This window comes from Chrysemys picta, chromosome 1 (assembly GCF_011386835.1).
Source record: "Chrysemys picta bellii isolate R12L10 chromosome 1, ASM1138683v2, whole genome shotgun sequence".
Lineage (NCBI taxonomy): Eukaryota > Metazoa > Chordata > Testudines > Emydidae > Chrysemys > Chrysemys picta.
Window position 1 is genome coordinate 150225498 of NC_088791.1, and position 20061 is coordinate 150245558.

A 20061-nucleotide genomic window follows, 5' to 3' on the forward strand; every position below is an offset into this window, starting at 1 on the left:
TTTATTATTTATTGGAGGGATAGAGTAGCTTGCTCTCATTTGTGCCTGTAATTTATTTTTCACTGCAGTCCCTCTACTATTTCTTTCAGATCATCAGGGACTGATCCTTAGGCAACTCCCAGCGCTGGGCACCACAAATGGCACCGCAAACAACTCCCAGAGTGATACACCAATCAAAGGGGAAAGGATCAGGAAGCTGGGGGGGGTGGAGAGGGGGAGTGGTGTTGAGCAGTGCCAAGTGCTTCCCCACCACCCTTCCTGTTTCCTACTGGTTTGAGATTAATGCTTTGTAACCTTGTTTGGTAATCCCAGGAGGAGAAATCCCCTTCTGAGGCTCTCTGCACTAATGTTTATCCACTAACTGCTCTTATCTCTGCAACTGTTGGATTGTATTTTTCATAGCACAGCAGCATCCTGTGGATTTTTCCAACCGTTTCTACAGCAGTGCTGACGGCAGCCTGGTAAATGCTTGGCCTGTGGTGGGGGCACAGCTCGTGGGGATGAAGCTGGGAGGCCTAGCGCATCGGCACCACCGTTTGCAGTGCCCATGGAATCACTCCACACTCTTGTTCCTACAGTCTGCAACAAAATTGTACAAGTCGAGCTGGTGACCAGACATGCTGGAAGGCTGTTCCCCACCTTGATTCTGGCAACAGACGAGAGCTGAGTCTCTGTTAGCTGAATCATGTAACCAGAGTGGTGGTAACGATGCCTTTTTGCTTTATTGATGATAAAGTGCCTGAGAGCTATGTTGGTTTGTCTGTTTGAATATAACACGGCCTGAAGTTTGTAGACACCAAAGGCACCACCCCAAAGTACTGCTGCTTCCCCAGCCCCCTCGGACTCTTGTGGAGGTGAGACTCCAATCAGGAGTCCCAGCGAGTTTGAGGAACAGCTCTGGTACTTCATGATTTGGTTGTGTGCAGGGTGGCGTGAGCTCAAAGTAAATAAAAGGGAGCAGGTAGTTTTACTTACTGAATTCTAACTCCTTTCCCCCACTGCCAATTAGCTCCAGACCCTCCTCCTGCATTTCCTCCCACAAATCTGAGATTTAAGGCATTCAGCACAGCCTCCTACAGGTCTCATTGTTCAAGAGTGATAAATGAGCACGCCCCCTGTTGTGGCAAGACAGATGGAAGAGGCCTAGAATCGGGCAATGAGGGTGATTGGAGGTTTAGCCTGAAAAGGCTATGGCACTTGTTTACAGGGTACCACTCTCGAGGTGTAAAGAACGCTCAGAGAGGGGGGGGAAGATGTTTCCCAGGCTGAAATAATCAAAGGAAGACTACGTAGGAGCACAGAATTTCTGGTTTCAGTTTATTTTCAGAATTTTACTGTACAAAATATGCAAAGTGTAAAATGGTTTCATGTTTCAGTTCAAAAACAAAACCATCAAGCTATAACTTAAGAGAACCCAGCTTGGAACAGAACAATTCACTCTGCTAGACACACAGTGCATGAACATCACAGACACCAGGAGTTTGCTACTCAAGTTCACAACTGGCGGGGGAGGGGAAACAAAAACCGATTTCAGAATTTAGTTCAGACCACATATCACTGCAGTTAAAGCCACATGTGCAGCAAGAGGCTGGTTAGTGTCTATTCATTAGAAAACCTCAGCAGAACCCACCGTACTATATGCAGTTTGTGTAGAAAAAAGTAGCAGGCTGTACATTACACAGTGATCAGAAGAGTTGTGTGGAAGCCGGGAGATCCTGGCCCCTAGTACACAATAACGTTTATTCATTACAAGATACAGGCACAGAGGAGTGTAAGAATCCTTCACAGATAGATCTCCGTGCAGGCAGCGAACCACAGCAAAATGAACACACGTGTGTATGTGGCTCCCAAGTGAATTAGTTAGTGCTGGTGAAAGGTGCCAGATCAACAGTCCTAGAGAATTCAGTACTCTCTATGCACAGGACAGGCACGGGTGGCAGAGGCACAACGCTTCCCCTACACACTGCCCTGCCATGTGGGGTGAAAATTCTGTCTCTATTAACTGGCCCCTTTCTCGGAGAGGCCATGCTCGTGGCAGTCATGGTGCTGTGGAGACCTAGCCCAAGAGGAACCAAACAGATCAACACGGAAGTTGCACAGGTTACTGACCACCTGTCAGACGGTAACTTTTGGTCATCATCTTTAATGGAGTCGGAGCCAGCCAACGGCAGGAGAAAGGAGCTGTGTATCCATCCCATTGCCCACCTGCAGCCACACAGCCCCCCGACAGAAGTAATTTTATGACTCAGTCCCAAGAGTGCTTCGTTCTCCATACAGTCCTAATGGGCATTACTGAACAACCACCCCTGGCTTTAGGCATTAGACAGGAATAATGCACACACCTACAAAGAGACAGCACGTACAAATACAAGCTGAATGTGAAAACAACAGATATCTGCACATTCATTTCCTATTCGTCTAAATGTTGATTGCGTGGCAGACTGAAAACTTAAGGACATTTTGAAGATAAAGTCTGGAGCCAGAATACAGTTCTCCCCAAAGACCCAAAGTCAGTTTTATTTATATTTTTTAAGAGGGGAGGACAGATTTGCAGGCTTTTTTAATGTGATAGCTATTTTAGCTTAATTGACTTGAATAAATCTTCCTGTGAAGTGGGGCAAACAAATTTGTGATCTTTCAGGCTTCTTTATCATTACTGTTTAAATAAATTTATGCCAACAAGACTTTAAAGCAGTCCACGGGGCTAAATGGAATTGCCAGTTTTTAAGAAACTGGTAGTGGTGTGATTTTCTAAGATTTTTGGTGGAGTCCATGGTGGCAGGGGAGGGGTGGGATGGGATGGGATAGGATGGGATGGGGTGGGGGGGGGAATGGAAGTGTTTCCTGTAGCTGGGAGGCAAGATTGGGATTAGGATGGGATCCACCCAAGAGCCCTGCCTTATCATGAGTTCCAGCCTGTGCTCCTGATGACATCCATCTCGGCTGCTACTAGTTCCTCACCAGGCTTTTGGCCTGAGAAACAGAGATCAGGCAGATGGGAGTGGAGGCTGGAGCAACAGAGGAGGGAGAGTGGGTGTTCTTGGCAAATGGGTCATCAGAGGCAGTGAGCCCAGCAGAGGGGGGGAGACGGAAGAGGATAGGAGTAGCCATGGGCAGAGGTACTGAAAGCTGGTTTACATTTATCACCACTGTCCCCATCCAAAGACACTAATGACTTGCGTTATTCCTCTGCTATGGAGGAACGGGGGCTGCTGTCAAGGCGTATGCTAGTTCAGACCCTGCTCTGCAAGAGTTGTGTCATGTCATCCTTTCGCTCTGCTTGCTGCCTCTATTCTCAAGCACCCCTGCCCTCAAGGGGAGTGAGATTACCAGCAGCCACCAATTCTTCCACTACCACCCTCTTCCGCTATTGATAGAGCGCACTTGGTGGAGGCAGCAGTCACCCTAGCCCCCTGGCAGCAAGGGTTGGTTGGGGACCATATCTGCTCCACTCTGCCCCACGTAGGGTGGGAGCGCTACCACCAATCACCTTGCTCTAGGTCCATTCCAATTCCATTCCTTCCCCACCCTGCAGAGCAGAGGGTCAGCGTGCTGAACCCCCATGCCGTGGTGAGAAAATAGTAGCGCCTCAACAGTGTTTCTGGTGGGCTGCTCAGTTCATACACTGCCTTTCCCCATGCTACAGCCCTCGTTATGGGACTGGCAAGAACCAGGAGACAAGCATCTGCCCCTTCGTTCCTACAAGGGGCCAGGGACCCTAACATTTTCATTATCCATTCACTCCACTCTACAAACACCACATACCACTTTACTACAGAAAAGTCACCTCAACTATCTCCATGGATCTTAAACTGATCACAGCAGCTTTGCTTGCATCTACTTGGGAGGTGCCCTGCTAGACCCCTCCAGGCTTTAAGATTTGCACCATGCTGCTGACTGAGAGCAAAGACGTGAAATAGTGTCTTTGGCAGTCCAAGCTACATAGTGGGGAGTAGGGGAAATAGCAGGGAGCAAGGAGATGGCTTGCCGCTGAGCGACCAGGAGACCTAGCTCCTTAGGGAAAGGCTCAGCCTTACATGGACTTCATCTGACATTGTTCAATAGGAATTTCCTCGGTCACTTGGCTTATGGTCAAAGGCTGGGGTTCTTTAACACTTTAAGTAGGTATCCATTCATTTAAGAGCTTTCCAATAAAAGAGAGGAGAAAAGGGGAGGAGGGTCAGAGTGAAACAGCCCCCTTCAGAGCAAACCTTCATTGCACTGTGCTTCCCATGGACGTGAGCGTAAAGCAAGGACTGTGGGATTGGGTTGGAAATGCTAACACTACCTTGCTGTCTCCCACATCTGATTCTCATCCACTAACAGACTATAAACGGCAAGTGAAATAGGCCGGTCTAGTTTCACTGTTCAATTCTTTATTAGAAGACAGTTTGTGCTTCGATAGCAAATCTCAAGTCACTTCACAAAGGTTAAGTTTAGCCTCACAACATCCCTGTGAGGTAGATGATATCATGGTCCCCGCTTTTGCAAATGGGGAGATGAAGGCCCAGAGAAGTGAAGTAACTTTCCTAAGGTCTCACAGTGATTCCCGTGGCAAAGCAGGGAATAGAACCCAGGAGTCCTGGCGCCCAATCCCCCACTCCAACCACTAACCTCTCCTTCCAAGCTCAGCAAAGTGCAGAAAGGTAAACGGTAAAGAGTAAATGACCTTTTCTCTCTCATTTGGGTTTAGACCTCTCAGGCATTAGCAGTAACAAAGTTAAGGACATTCCATTTAAAGGAGGTTTATGCTAACAGTGACAGACAGAAATGATGGCACTTTGAACTGCAGCAAGTAGGTTATGTAGCAGCTGTGAAGACACTCGGCTTCTATTTGGTTTTATGTTAAATCCTTACATGCATTTAAAAACAGAAAGACGTGTTTCCTGAGCAAAGTGACTGTCAAAACACTTCCAGTTCTGAGGTGGTACAGCAGGAATCATGAAAGGAGGAAATTCATACTGGGTGCTTTTGTTCTAAATTCACACATCTGAGCCAACTGAACCAGGGTTGGGGCCCTGAATTCAGACAGCCAGTTCAACCCTGATCACAGCTTTATCCAATTACCCCCACAGTCCCTGCCCCACAGCCCGACGGAGTCTCTTCTCCAGTTGCATTTGTTATCCAAAGGTTAAAGAAACTCATTTTTTATGACGCATCATGCACAACACTATGTGACTTTCGTTTAAAAAAAGGGTACAAAACCAACAGCGTTTTTAAAATTAATATACAGCAAAGGCCATAACTGTTAAAAACCAACAAAGACTGCCAGAAAGCCTGCCTGAAAGAACTGGGTGTGCTTTAGGGCTGGGGAAATCTATAAATGTCTCATGCGGCAGTGAGACGAGATTCTCCCATAGACCCATCTCCCTCCACACCCTCCAACCACCAGTGCAATTTGGCTTCTTTGTAATCGTTCCTGGTGCATAAATACAAAGGGGGTAGGGTCCTTATAAATACCATAGGAGATACCTAGGACCAGCAGGAAGGGCCTGGCAGACCACAGATAGACCATGGCTTGAAAATCACCACTTTAGGCCCTGGTTCAGCAAGTTGCTTGAACACACAACTGGTCCCATAAACTTCAATGGGACCTGCTTAAGTATCTTGCCTTAGTGTGTTAAGCATCTGTCTGTAACAAAGACAGGCAAGCAAAACAAAGACATTCACATTGTAAGAGACTTCCCCCCAGACTTTCCTTTTAATCAAAATAAAGTTAGACATAGTCCCAAGCCAGGAAATCCCCCGCCAGATCCGGAACTGAACTTGCCAGAGTCTGGAGGTCATCTGGACCTGGGTTTTGGTTTAGCTCATGAGAGAAGTAGGAGCTGGCTCTGGAGTGGAGACCTGGACCCAAACATTCCTTGAATTCAGAGTGCAGGGAGAGGGTTCAGATCCAGAGGTTCTGTTTAGGCCCAGCTTTAAAACAAACCTATTTAAAAACCTTGAGAACAGAGCTGCACTGACAGAAAAAAAGCCTTAAAAGTAAGTTCTCTGGAGAGCTAAGTGCCCCTCACCCAAGAATAAACAAATTCCAGGCTAGCTTGGTGACTAATACCTAGGAGAACAGTCACACAGGGGTAAACGGTCAAGACTTTTTTTTAAAAAGCAATTGCAACATTCAGACGCAGTTTGGTCTCCCTTAGCTACAGCAGAGTTGGGTGGGATGAACATACTATAGTGCATTTATATATACTGTCTTAAAGAACTATGGCACTCAACCACATGTGTCAGTCAAGGTCTGCCCTTCCCCTGCTCACACTCTCTCTGGGCCCTGTGAGGACAGGGGTTAAGTGTTCCCCCTTCCTTCGAGATGCACTTGAAGCCCTTCTAGAGTATGATGCCCACATTCCTGCGCATGCTCCCTTTGTTTGGGACCAGGCTGTCAGGGTTAGGGTAAACTCCACACACCTCCTAGGAGAACGTTTACTCAGCCAGGCTGTAACTGTGCAAATACATAGTGAGAGGGGGGTGGGGAGGAGGTGATAACACAACTGACCCCAGGAGCTGTTGCTAGAGAAACACATTCAGAAAGCTGCAAGAGGGGCAGAGAGGAGAGCGAGCATGGGACATTCAAATTAGTGGGGCAGGGATTAGAGATCAAGGGGCCGAGGGGGAGAGTTGCACCATGCACAAATCCCCTGACGTCTCATTAAGACAACTGGTAATAATTCAAACAGCTGCAAAATGAGCAGTGCCCGTACACTGATCCGCAATACAAGCAACTGAAGAGACTGAAGGAAACAGATGGCAAAACCCACCCCTGCTACCTCCTGGTTCACAGGGGTCCAGTGCTATTGGAGAAGAGCAGCCCTGGAGGGGGAAGGGCTCTTCAACCACAAGACAGCCTGGTTTACAAACAACTATCAATTCTCTCCCCACTCACCACGCTCTCCTTCCTAAGCAGAGGGGAACTGCAAATTCTCCCTCATACACAGACTTCTATACATGAGAAAAAGCTGCTTCCCCATAGAAATCTACACGTGCAGGACGCAGAGACCAGGTCAGGCCTGAGTAAGGGAGATGTACACACACTACTGAGCACTGCAAGGCAGGGCTCCAAAGGAAACATAAAGGCCGTGTTTGTTCACACAGTCTACAATATGCCTGGAAAACAAGGAGGACCATTTTGTCTTAAAGGCTGAGCTAACTCAACCAAGTTGCCTTGTGAGCTTTTAAGATATTACTCTCTAGATAGATATCCCAACCCATTACCCCCGGCCCTCCTTCCAAATAAAGTGCAGATGGTCAAATATTACTGGTCTGTCATCTGCCAGTTTCAGTCAGCATTGGGGACACAAAACCCAAAAGCAGAAGAAGAAGAGAACACCGCCCCGCACCCTAAACCGAAGTCTCAGACTGCAAGCGAAGGACAAATTTGTGAGATTTGGGATCTATGAACTCTTCCGAGAGTTTGATGAAGGGGATTTTCTTCACATTAATTACAAGGCTGAAGTCCAAGCACTTGAGAACAAAAACGACACCATCCCTTAATGCACTTGTGACTGCTTCTTCACTGACGAGCGTCCACTGCTTGGAGAACCAGCGATCCCTGTCATATTGGAGGGTTGGGCCTGGATTGATGTAACGCTCCAGGAATGCCTAGACACAGAGAGAAACACATACAGAGAGAGAAAGAATGAATTGGTGCCAGGGGAACTCCACCCCCTCATGACTCAGGTCTGCCTTGACACTTTCTTTCAATCTCATGATTTAGCCCTGCGGACAGAGATATTCCCTGTAGCGAATTGTTTCAGCTAGCACACTTGGTAAACCTTCCTCTCCTCCTGCCATTTCCTACCCCTAGGACCTGATCAAGTAGGTGACAGCTAGAGATTTGCTTTATCTCATCCCAGACAGTTCACAAAATTATGGCTCCAACTTCCAGTTTCAAAATTGTCTTTTAAATATAAATTTAGCACTAGGGAAAGGTCCGACAGCGCTGGAGAGTGGAGGCCTCTCTCTCCTAGGGTTACCATACGTCCGGATTTTCCCGGACATGTCCGGCTTTTGGGGGCTCAAATCCCCGTCCGGGGGGAAATCCCCAAAAGCCGGCATGTCCGGGAAAATCTGGAGGGAGGGAGGGCTCGGTGGTGCTCGGCCGGGGCCTCTTTGGCTGGGGTCAGCGGTGCCGGGGGCCGGGAACCAGGGGCGCGGTGCCGGGGGCCGGGAACCAGGGGCGCGGTGCCGGGGGCCGGGAACCAGGGGCGCGGTGCCGGGGGCCGGGGTCCGGGCCGGGAGCCGGGGGGCCGGGCCCGCGGGGCCGGGAACCGGTCCGGAAGCCGGGGTTGCGGGGCCGGGCCCGGTGGGGCCGGGAGCCGGGGCCGCGGGGCCGGGCCGGGAGCCGGGGGCGCCGGGCCGGGAGCGCGGGGGGCGCGGGACCGGGCAGGGGTCCAGAGTCGCGGGGCCAGGCCGGCAGTGCTGGGCGGGCCGGGGACCGGCGGTGCTGGGCGGGCCGGGGGTGCTCGGCCGGGGGCCAGCAGTGCTGGGTGGGCCGGGGGTGGTTGGCCCGGGGCCGGCAGTGCTGGGCGGGCCGGGGCCGGCACCCCAGGGCCCGAGCCGACCCAGGCTGGAGCCGCCGGGGGGGGCCAGCCTGGGCCGCGCCTCCTCCCCCCCCCCTTACCTGCTTCAGGCTTCCCGCGAATCAAATGTTCGCGGGAAGCAGGGGAGGGGGCGGAGACTTTGGGGAAGGGGCGGAGTTGGGGCGGGGGGGGGGGGCGTGGGCGGGGCTGGGGCCCCGTGGAGTGTCCTCCATTTGGAGGCACAAAATATGGTAACCCTACTCTCTCCAGAACGGAGGAGCCTGGGCAAGGCACAACTTCCCCTCCACCATGTATACAACTCACTGCCAAAAAAGCCCCATCTTTGACCTGGAGAAATCCCCTGTCCCGGTGGGAGGAGATTTCAGTCTCCGTGACCCACTCAGTCCTTGGCAGGAAAGTACTTTAGCTCAGACACCTGGAAGAACAAGCATCACTTCAAGCAGTTTACTTGATGTTGTATTTTAAAGTTCCCACTGCAAACTCAGGGGGCAAGTTCTGCTGTCAACACACATCATGCCAAGCGCCCCCTAGGATTCCAACGCTGGTATTAGGTCATAACAGACCCCGTGTTTAAAGCCAGCCTAAATGCCTGTCCTGCCCACAGTGTCTCTGCTTCTATCACATATGGTTACTAATACTGGGTAAGATAGTAAGTGCTTTCGCACTCCCTCAGTGGCCTTCATCCCAAAGGGGACTATATGTAAAGCACCAAGCCTCACTTCACCCAGCACTCAAATGCAGCCCCCTCTGGAAAGGACGGTGGCAGCCATTTAACAGTTGCACAGCAACTGAGGGCAGGAAGCGAAGCATAATCATTCAGCTGCATCTGCAGGGAAATGTAGAGAGGCAGAATGCAGTCGTACGAACTGGGGGTTTGGCCAGGACATGAAGCCTAGCACTCCTTTTCTCACACACACACACACACACACACACACACGTAACGTGCCACGGAGTCATTAGCAACCGCAGCTCCTTGGGGAGAAATCCAATCCAAAGAACAGCACCCCCGACGCTGCGCCTCTGAGGTCAGTGCTGGCAGTGGGAAAATTGCTCCTTCCTGAATCACCCACTCCACCCCTCCCACCACCCTAGGGCACAGAGCTAGAGAGCTTCCTACTGAATTGCTAACACCACTTCCTGCAGCAACCTGTGCTTTCCTTGGAGGTCTCCAAACCAAGGATCAGCCAGGCCTGACCCCACTCGATTGGTTAGAATTGCGGAGATCGCAGCTCATTGATGCTCACAGCTTAAAAAGGCAGATGGGAGAAGGGGCAGTGGGATCTGAGTTCACTCCAAGACCTAAAGCCAAGTTACAAGCAAGGGACTGAAACATACCAACTGAATCATCAATAGCAGCCCTCAAGTCTCATTACTCTCTGCCTGACCCCCATTCTCCCTCACATACACACCCCCTGCAGCTCTGTGGCTCTAAAGCTGAAGGCAGCATTACCTTGGGCGTCATGTTGTTGGTGATGCAGAAGGACAGGTGCTGCAGGATGCTCTCCATGCTGTGGTAGTGCTGCTGCCGGGTGGTGCGAAGGTATTTCTGCAGAGCCCTCGCCATGGATGGGAAAATTGCCTGGGCTGCCTCACGGGGATCCATCACTTCACCTGGAGCTTTCTGCTGTTCCTCCGCCTGGAGACGTTTAATGTGAGTGAAAGCCTCTTCCACTGCAACCACAAGCCTGCAAAAAAGACACGAGGAAGCCAGATTCACCACCAGGGAGGACGGGAAGGTCCTGTAGTTAGGGCACAGATTGCTTGGGAGTCAGGAGATCTGGACTCTATTCCTGGCTCTGCCACTGGCTCACTGTGACATGTCAGGCAAGTCACTTAACCCCTTCCGCAGAGAGGGAAACAGAGGCCTGGGGAGGTGAATTGGAGTTTCCTTTTTCTTGCACAAAAAGTCACCCAGTACGTCAGTGACACAGCCAGGATTAAAACTCAAGAGTTCCTGGCCCCAGTCTTGCGTTCAGGTCACTAGACAGTCCTGCCTCCAGTTGCAACTTTGGCCCACAGCTACTCTCATATTGAGTACAGAGGTACGAGAGTAGTGGACCCAGCATGCATTGCTCCAAGTTTGATCTGGGGGAAGGTGCTTGGCTCAAGATAGAGCACTGAATACACTGGGACCCATAGTCTCCACACACCTCTCCATGTTCATGACCTGCACTCTATTCCATTTTATACAAGCTGGGGTGCAGTCCTCAGGCTCCTGGCAGGTTGCCCAAGTGGCCCTGAATGCGGCAAGGGTTGGGTTCCCTGTCCTAGCACAGAGCACTTGCAGCCAAGAACGCATCCTATGCGAACCATCCCTGTTTCAGCACAGCTGTGCAAACAAACTCAGACCACACTGGAGCAAAGCAACAGATGCCAGAGGATGTTCAAAAGCTACCCTAGCTGAGTTTAACGAGTAAAAGAGAGCACTGCAGTTAAAGGAAAGCTGTTAGATTGTAAAATACTCATGTTTCACATTGGATTAAATTAATGGAACTAAGTCACTAATAACAACTTTTCTACAATGCCCTGCATATAAAACCTTTAGATATTAACGCAAAGAGAAGCTGTACTGTCAGCCTGATCATGTGTAGGAAGAAAGAAATATTAGAGACGAGCCAGAGACACAGAACGCTTCAGATAGATACGTGCAGGAAACAGCAGGAGGTCCTCAGAGCTCTTTTTAGTTAGGTTTTGATGTTTTCAGAAAGCTTCCCCATGTATATGCCAGCAGGCTGCATCTCCTACTAAATGAAGGTTTGTCTTTAAGCCAGGAGCTGCCCTAGCTGAGCTCAGTGAGTAGGTGAAAAGGACCCAAGTTGCTAGATTGCACAGAAGGAAGCCTGTGGAAGCCCAGAGACACATGCTTCCCTTTTTGCTGAGAGACTGGAGAAAGCCTGACCAGCAGCAAGGGGTCAGGCTGAGCTAGCATGAGACAGACATCATATCAGCACTTCACTGCTGACTCTAAACCCTCAGTTAGGGCAACTTGTTTAGTCCCTCTGGTTACAACGGAAACCTTCCAACTGCGACTCAGCTCAGGGACTGTCAGTCTGCTGCAAGTGGCCTGCCTGAAACAATAGCTCGGAGGAGCTGCCTACCCAGGTTAGCTTCAGTCGGGTGTTAATTCTGAAGGCGATTAACACCCTGTAATCAACATGCTGAACTCGTACGCACAGAGGACCATTCCAGCAGAAACATCCAGCTACTCATGTCCCTGCCTCTACCAGACCTGTTCAGATGGACAGTAAGACTACAGCGTTTAAGCAGAAGTGTTGTACTGCCGTGTCAAATGCTGCATTCACCTACTTCTGAAGGAGGGAGAACTCCTCCCTGTAGAGACCAGGTGGCACTGACAGTGCTATGGATTCAGCCCTTGGATTACTTGGGGAAATAATGGGATTTCATGCACTGAGCTATTATGAATTTCTCAAGCACTGGACCCTTCCCTAATCCATAACATTCTGTTAGCTGATCTGGAACATTTACACATGTTCTTTGCTTATGTATTTCTCTAAGCACTCCCTGTCCCAAGCCATTGCCACCCCTGGGTGTCTCTTTTTTCCTATACCTTTTTAATATAAAGGACTTTATTTATACCAAACCACTCAGTCCCTTAAACAAAACCCTCTCAACCCAATTCCCCGCTTTTTTATTGGGCCCATCAAGCTGTTCAGATACAGTTAAGAGAATCCAGCATGCCAGCAAACTGACTGTGGCGGGCAAACAGTCGCTGCAACATGAAGGAGACAGCATTACCTTGCTCGACGTTTTTTAACTCTGCGATCATGGTCTGCTTCTTCATAGTAAAGCTCATTGTGACTGGAGTCTCTGCGCCGGGCGGCAGCAGCGATCATGGCCCGGGACTGGCCGGCAGCATTGTTACCTGGGCCTTCAAGGAGAAGCAGAAGTAAGAGGAAAAGTTTACTGTTGCAGAATGGGAGTTGAAAAGGCTTAAAATCCAAGAGTGCCTGTCACAGGCAATTGGTGGGCCAAGTGGGGCTGTACCTGCCCAATGCTCTGGGGGGGGGGGGGGGGGGGGGGATGTCAAAAACCCTCCCTGCAGATACTCCCCCAGGGGAAGCATGCATAGGGAGGGAGTATTTCCTGTCCACTTCAACTGCTGCAGTCAGTGGAGATGGGAGAGAGAATTCAGAGGGGATGAAGTAGCCAAACAGTTACAGTGACTGACTACACCAGGGGTAGGCAACCTATGGCACGCGTGCCGAAGGCAGCACGCGAGCCGATTTTCAGTGGCACTCACGCTGCCCGGATCCTGGCCACCGGATGTTCTTAAACTTTTTAAAAACCTTATTTACTTTACATACAGTTTAGTTATATATTATAGACTTATAGAAAGAGACCTTCTACAAATGTTAAAATGTATGACTGGCACGCGAAACCTTACATTAGAGTGACTAAATGAAGACTCGGCACAGCACTGCTGAAAGGTTGCCGACCCCTGGACTACACAAACTAGGAGACAGAGTGCTAAGGATGTTACTTACCATCCGCTATATACATTTTCAGTTTGGCTACAAGGGCAGCTGGAACACATCACATTTCAGCAACAAGACAATGAGAGAGCACAAGAGGAGTTGGGAGGGGGAGAAAGACAGACAGAAAAGAAGAACATCAAGAGACATGGAGACAACAGCCACACACAGGAAAACACAGAGCTATGCTGGGATGTCTGGGCAGTGACATCATCTTTAGACAAAAGACAGACACTTTAACAAATGCAGTTACTGTTAGAGAGAAGTGACTCTGCAGAATGTAACTCTGGGCTCCGTACTGGTTCTCTGTGGGTCTGAAAGTTACATCTGTCTAAGAGTTTTTATGTCTATTAGCAGAGCCCACTCAGCTCTAGGAAAGGGAGCTGGAGTCTGCTCTACATTGCATATCGATATCAAGTAAGTATCTATCATTTGATTACTAGTGATGCTTTAACAGCCCAGCTAGGTTCTGTGATCCCACATGCAGCGTGCAGCGCTAGGAGTTATGGAAAAGTGTCGTCATTTGATGAACAGAGCACATCAGAGTCAGAGAAAGACATATAAAACAACCCCCAAAATGTATACATTTTTAAGAGCCACTTTTCCTGACTGTAACTATGCTTTAAGAGCCAGTCTATGCCATTAAACTTGCTTGTTTACACATTATCAATTCTGTAGGGTAGACAGGCCCAAGAATGCTCTTCTCACACAATAAGGGCTGCTTTTTTCTTAAAAAGAACATGGTTTCCAAGAAATAAGTTTGATGTTTAATGATGAATAGTCTAGGAATTCAAACAAACAGCTTCTCCGGAGTAAACACTTTAGATTTCATTTGACAGCCTCGATGTGTAGTGGTACGGCTTAGGAGAGGCGCAGTTCCAGTTTGGTTTAGAATTATTAATTGTCTGATTCATCACGCGTGGTGATGAAAATACAGCCTTTGGGCAAGCTCCCATTTTGCCAGCACTATAGGGACTTAAGCAAGACCTCCTCCTCCGCCCCCCCTCCCCCCGGCTGCTGTAACACCAAACTCAAAGGCTGCCAACAAATTGGAGGTCTTAACAGCATTACTGTCCTCTCACGCGGAGAGCATGCAAGACAGATTGTTCCACTGCCAAGAAGGTCCTGGCTAGAGCTACACAGTCCACTTAGTAAATCCACAGGAATTCTTCTAAAGGATATGCTTCTATGCCACTGAGTTCAGCGTGCATTAAAAAAACCCTGCTGCACAGCAAGAGAAGCTATCCAAAAGCTCGGCAAACTCTGGGATTGCACAGTATATTACAATGGCTAAAGTCCTGCTATATTCATTACGGCAATAAAGCCAAGAAGTACCGAGAGACCAAGGAATTGACAATTATTGTAAGATCCTGTGTTAGAAGCCACTAGTGCCGCATATAAATGCTTTATGCTCCTGGAAAGTTGGGAGTTCCTCCTATCCAGCGTCACGAGGCACTTGTTTCTAGCCCTGCCAGACAAAGATTTTGGAACTGAAAAAGCATCCCATCCAGATCCCTAGCTTGCTTTTGTCTACTTGAGTTCTGACAGGATTTTAAACTATGCTAGCTCACAGACTGCTAGTGCTAGAAAAATCACTGGATTTTTCCTCTGAAAGTTTGGAGTCCCAACTTTCCAATGGTCTGTATCATTAGCCTCTTCCTGCAGCAGCTGTGCCCTGCCACCTCACAGTTATGCTGCAACTGCACTAGAAGAGATGGTAATTGGAACAATGTGACATTAAATAAGCCTAATGCCTTACAACCTGAAAAGGCTGGGAACACTTTGGCGGGATCAAATTTGGAAATACCTTCCAGACCAGTAAGTTCCCCCTGACACTAACCCATGACCAGAATGAAAGAGAAGGTTTCCACCTGGTCAAAATGGTTTTTTTCCAAGACTCCCTCCCAAATACACACAAACATTGCCCATTTCTACAACAGAATATGCCAACTTACATCCCTTATTACTGATGTTACTTACTATTTCACACACCCCGCACTTCCTGCACTAGCCAGGACCAGAAGTGCTACAAAACAAAGCTGCCCCTCTCCGGGTTTCTGCCCCCCCCCCATCAGCAGCAGGTCTCACTAGAGGAAGCTGCTCTGGCAACATTTCCAGGTCCAATTTTTGTTGTCTCTAAAGATTCAGAGGAGATTTGGAGAAGCATCCACAGCGCCTCTGAACCCTTTGGGGGCACCGAGCAATGCAAAGCAAGATATAAGCCATGTGCGAAAGACAGGGCAGAAGTCTTAGATTCATCTCCCACATTCCTGTTGCACGTGAAAAACAGCCGCTCTCTGCAAAGTCAAATCCCCTCTGAACACACCCTGCTGCAAAACCTTTCAGTGCTAATCCACACATGTACAATACAGCCCTGATTTTTCCAACTCCTGTGAAATTAAAGTTGGCCGTGTTTCCTGGGACAGCTCCTCTCCTTTGTATTTTAGCTTCAGCCTGTTGAGTTTAAAAGCTTCCCTATAGAACTGCAGCTACCCAATTACTGGAACACCTGATTTTATCAAGGCTGTGGGTGTCCTGACACAACCTTGGCTTGTTTAAACCTGTCTTATTTAGAGTCAATCAGCAAAGAATTGATTCAAGTTTGGTTTAACTCAGGCCTTGGCTACACTTGCAGATGTACAGCGCTGTGAGTTAAACCTGACCGTGCAGCTGAGTAGGGAAAGTGCTGCAGTCTGTCCACAGTGACAGCTGCCCAGCTCACTGTCGTGGCCACATTTGTGGCAATTGCAGGACTATTTGGAGCAGTGCATTATGGGCAGCTATCCCACAGAGCACGTTTTCCCATTTTAGTGCTGTGGGAAGGGGGCGTGGGTGCGGGGGATTCTGGATCCTGTACCAATGCCCCGTGATGCATCGCTTCGCATCCCAGAAATCCCTTTGTTTCCGTCCACTTTTGGTGCCATCTTTCAACGGTTTCTGTGCAGCGCGATCTGTCTGCGGGAAATGGAGTCCGAACTGCTGAGGCGTATGCTGACGAGTCTCGCCAGCACGTCATGTTTGGCTGTCGAACTATTCCTTAAGATCCAAAGTGACAGTGAGAGTGAGGGTGAGGAGTCCGACGATGCTATCAAGCCGCGCGCGCGCGCGTACGACACGAAATTGCTTGTGGCATTCACGGACATGCTCAGCACCACGGAACGCTGCTTTTGGGCTCGGGAAACAAGCACCGAGTGGTGGGATCACATCGTCATGGAAGTCTGGGATGACGAGCAGTGGCTGCAGAACTTTCGGATGAGAAAAGCCACTTTCATGGGACTGTGCGAGGAGCTCACCCCCACCCTGCAGCGCAAGGACACGAGATTGAGAGCTGCCCTGCCAGTGGAGAAGCGGATGGCTATTGCCAGCTTCCAGATTGCAACTCCAGACAGCTACCGGTCGGTCGCAAACCAGTTTGGAGTGGGAAAGTCGACCGTTGGAATCGTGTTGATGCAAATTTGCAAGGCCATTAATCGCATCCTACTCAGAAGAACCGTGACTCTGGGTAACGTGCAGGAAATAGTGGACAGCTTTGCACAAATGGGGTTCCCTAACTGTGGAGGGGCGATAGATGGGACGCACATTCCTATTCTGGCACCACTCCACCTAGGATCCCAGTACGTTAATCGGAAGGGGTATTTCTCTATGGTTCTCCAGGCACTTGTGGATCACCGTGGGCATTTCATTGACATTAACACAGGCTGGCCAGGAAAGGTGCATGACGCACGCATCTTTCGGAACACTTGGCTGTTCAGGAAGATGCAGGCCGAGACTTTTTTCCCCAGAGTGGAAGATCACGGTAGGGGAAGTTGAAATGCCCATTGTGATCCTTGGAGATCTCGCTTACCCGTTAATACCGTGGGTCATGAAACCCTACACAGGGAGCCTTGACAGCAGCAAGGAACGGTTCAACTACAGGCTGAGCCAGTGCCGAATGACTGTGGAGTGTGCCTTTGGCCATTTAAAGAGCCGCTGGAGATCTCTGTATGGGAAGCTGGACTTGGCCGAAAACAGCATCCCCGCGGTTATATCCGTGTGCTGTGCCCTCCATAATATTTGTGAAGGGAAGGGTGAAAGTTTCACTCAGGCATGGACCTCCAAGGTTGAACACCTGGAGGCTGAATTTGCACAGCCAGAGAGCAGGGCTATTACAGGGGCCCAGTGCGGGGCTGCAAGGATTAGGGATACCTTGAGGGAGCAATTTGAGGCTGAAAGCCAGCAGTGATATCTGGTGCCCTGCACAGGAGTGAAGTGCAGTAGTTCCAATCTTTAGGAATCAGTGTTTGCTAAGCAGACAAGCAGACTTGCAGTGCCTGTTTATTTCCTGGGCTAAGGAGTCCTTTACTTTATGCAATAATAAAGAATGTTTTCAAACCCAAAGAATCCATTTATTGAAAAGAAAAAAAAATTATTTATTGAAAAGAAACAAGGGGGTGGAGTGGGGAATAGTACAATCACAGATTCGCGTATGTCCTGTCTGGTGTGCTGTGCAGTGAGTGCTGAACTTCAGGACAGCTATACTGCATGGTGATGGGGGTTGAGTGCAGAGGGTAAGGGTTGTGATTTTCAGGGCTGGGTGGTGAAGATACTGGTGTTGGAGGCAGCGGATGGCGTGAAGAACACGGAAGTTGGGGAAAGTGGGTTAGAGGTGACAGTGGGGCACAACGGAAAGAGTTTTGGGACAAGGGCTGTAGGGGGGGTGGCGTTTGCGGTATTGCTCCTCTTTCTGCATGGCTACCAGCTCCTGGATAGTGTCTGCTTGGCGCTCCAGGATGCTTATGAGCCTATCAGTGCTTTGCCGCCGGTGGGCGGTGCTTTGCCGCCGGTGAGCTGCGTTTTCCTGGCGGATCCTGCTTTCTCTCTCCCTCCAGTCCTGTGCTTGCTCATTCTCTTTAATAGATTGCCGCATCACTTCTTGCGGCATGTCTTCTTTGCTTTTTCGCGGTCTCTTCCTGAGTCTTCGCAGTCTCTGAGCAGGCGATAAGAGGGACGGCTGAGGTCTCAAGGTTGATGCAGCTGTATAGGCAAAATGCAACATTTAACAGAGGCAGCATTTTTTATACCAGACAGAGCAATGATTCCCCTCGCACTTAAGGAGTAGAAAACACACAGGGTCTACACAATAGCATAATTTTCCCGTCCGAAACAGAGCGCACACATCCCACGGGAGCCTCAAAATGGTGAGTAAAGGGGACTGATTGATTCAGGGCTGCACTGTCCTCTGGGTTTCTGTGCCTTGGGGAGAGCCAACAGCTTCAGGGGACACCTACACTGAACACTGTCCCAACATTTTCCACAGGAGTTCGTCCTGGACGATCTCTCGCTGCTGAGGGTGACCTGGGAAGCAAGGGAGGGTCTTCTACTGCAATGCCACTTCCGCCCTGGCCCATATGCAGCTTGCCTGTGTGCAGCAATGGTTCCCCCGCCCCTCGCGCACAGTGGCGCGGACACGTTAGTCTGGCTGGGACAAGGACCCCGGTGGCTCTCCCGATAAACCTGCGCAAGCGCATTGCGCACGTTCTAGATGAGACATTCGAGGAGATTACCAAGGCCGATTACCGCGATGTGATAAACCACATGAAGCACTATTCCGCATCTAGGCATGCATGCCTAACCCTCCTCTCCCAAAGACCCCGCACCGAAAAAATTCCTTCCTAAAAAAAAAAAAAAAAGCTTACCGGGAACCTGCTCTTCTGTTTGTCCTCCACCAAGTACTGGCCACTGCGACTGGCTACCTTCCTCCTGGCTTGAGAAGAGCTCCTGGCTGAATGGCTCCAAGGATTCCGGGGTGTCTCCATCTGGCCCACCACCATCACTCCCGTTTTCCTCTTCCTCCTCCTCCTTCTCTCCCCCCCCCTGGTTCTGAAGTGTCCATAGTGGTGCTCGGAGTGGAGATGGGGTTAACCCCAAGTATCGCATCCAGCTCTTTGTAGAATCGGCAGGTCGCGGGGGGAGCACCCGAGCGGCCATTTGCGTCGCGGGCTTTGCAGTAGGCACTCCGCAGCTCCTTCACTTTAATCCTGCACTGCAGGGCGTCCCGGTCATGGCCCCTTTCCGTCATATCCTTTGATACCTTCCCGAAGGTATCGTAATTCCTACGACTGGAGCGCAGCTGGGACTGGACAGCTTCCTCCCCCCAAACACTGATGAGGTCCAGCAACTCGCCATTGCTCCATGCTGGGGCTCGCTTGGTGCGTGGATGGATGGTCACCTGGAAAGATTTGCTGATAGCACTCCACGCCACGCTGGGCTGAGCAAACAGGAAGGGGATTTTTAAAATTCCCAGGGAATGTAAAGGGTCGGTCACATGGTTGATTACCTGAGGCCAGGGCAGTAGAGTTTGAACTGATGACCAGAGTGGCTAGAACAGGCATTGTGGGATACTGCAGAATAATTCTGGAGGCCAGTCACAGCGCATTGGGCGGCCACACTGGCGCGGCAGCGCTGCACTTGCTATTCCTCTCGGAGAGGTGGAGTACATGCAGTGCTAAAACCACGGAGATACAGCACTGCAAATGCCTTGCCAGTGTGGACGGGGTGTGAGTTACTGCGCTGGGGGCTGCTTTACAGCGCTGCAACTCGCAAGTGTAGCCAAGGCCTCAGGTTCAGAGGGGCCACACAGGGCCTCACAATGGTTTAACTACATCTATTGAAAAAACACCCCTTTAAATTGGTACAACTTGTGAAGACAAGCCCTAAGCTTGCAAAGGTTTGCAGGATACTAAGCCCCTGTCCTTATATTTATCTATAAAGTGCCATACCCATCTAGGCTTTGTGTTGAGTAGGGAAGTACAAATCAAATTTAAATTGGGCTTAGCTAATACATACTAGCTAAACCTGACCTAAACTTGGCCACTTTTCCTAGTCAAGACAAAGTTCTATTGTGTTTTGTAAGTCTGAAGTGATTTGGGACCAATGGACTCAGTAGTGGTAGGAGGATTTCTGACAAGAATTTTGGACGGTGAGAAGGTAGGCATGTGCCTGGAACAAAGGATAAGAAGAAGTCCTGCTCTTCTCCACCCCACACA

The 20061-nt window shown here is 49.8% G+C and overlaps 1 protein-coding gene across 2 annotated transcripts in view; it reads right to left on the reverse strand.

The window, feature by feature from the left end:
• Positions 1-1290: 1290 nt before the first annotated feature.
• The window catches only part of VANGL1 (VANGL planar cell polarity protein 1), a 61690-nt gene continuing 42919 nt past the window's right edge, over positions 1291-20061 (reverse strand). For both annotated transcript variants that reach the window (XM_005292672.5, XM_005292673.5), the window contains exons 6-8: positions 12300-12432; positions 9994-10228; positions 1291-7602 (exon numbers count right to left, since the gene is read on the reverse strand). In XM_005292672.5, coding sequence (XP_005292729.2) covers positions 7342-7602; positions 9994-10228; positions 12300-12432 — 629 coding nt within the window. In that variant the 3' untranslated portion in view covers positions 1291-7341. The remainder of the gene's footprint in view (positions 7603-9993; positions 10229-12299; positions 12433-20061) is intronic.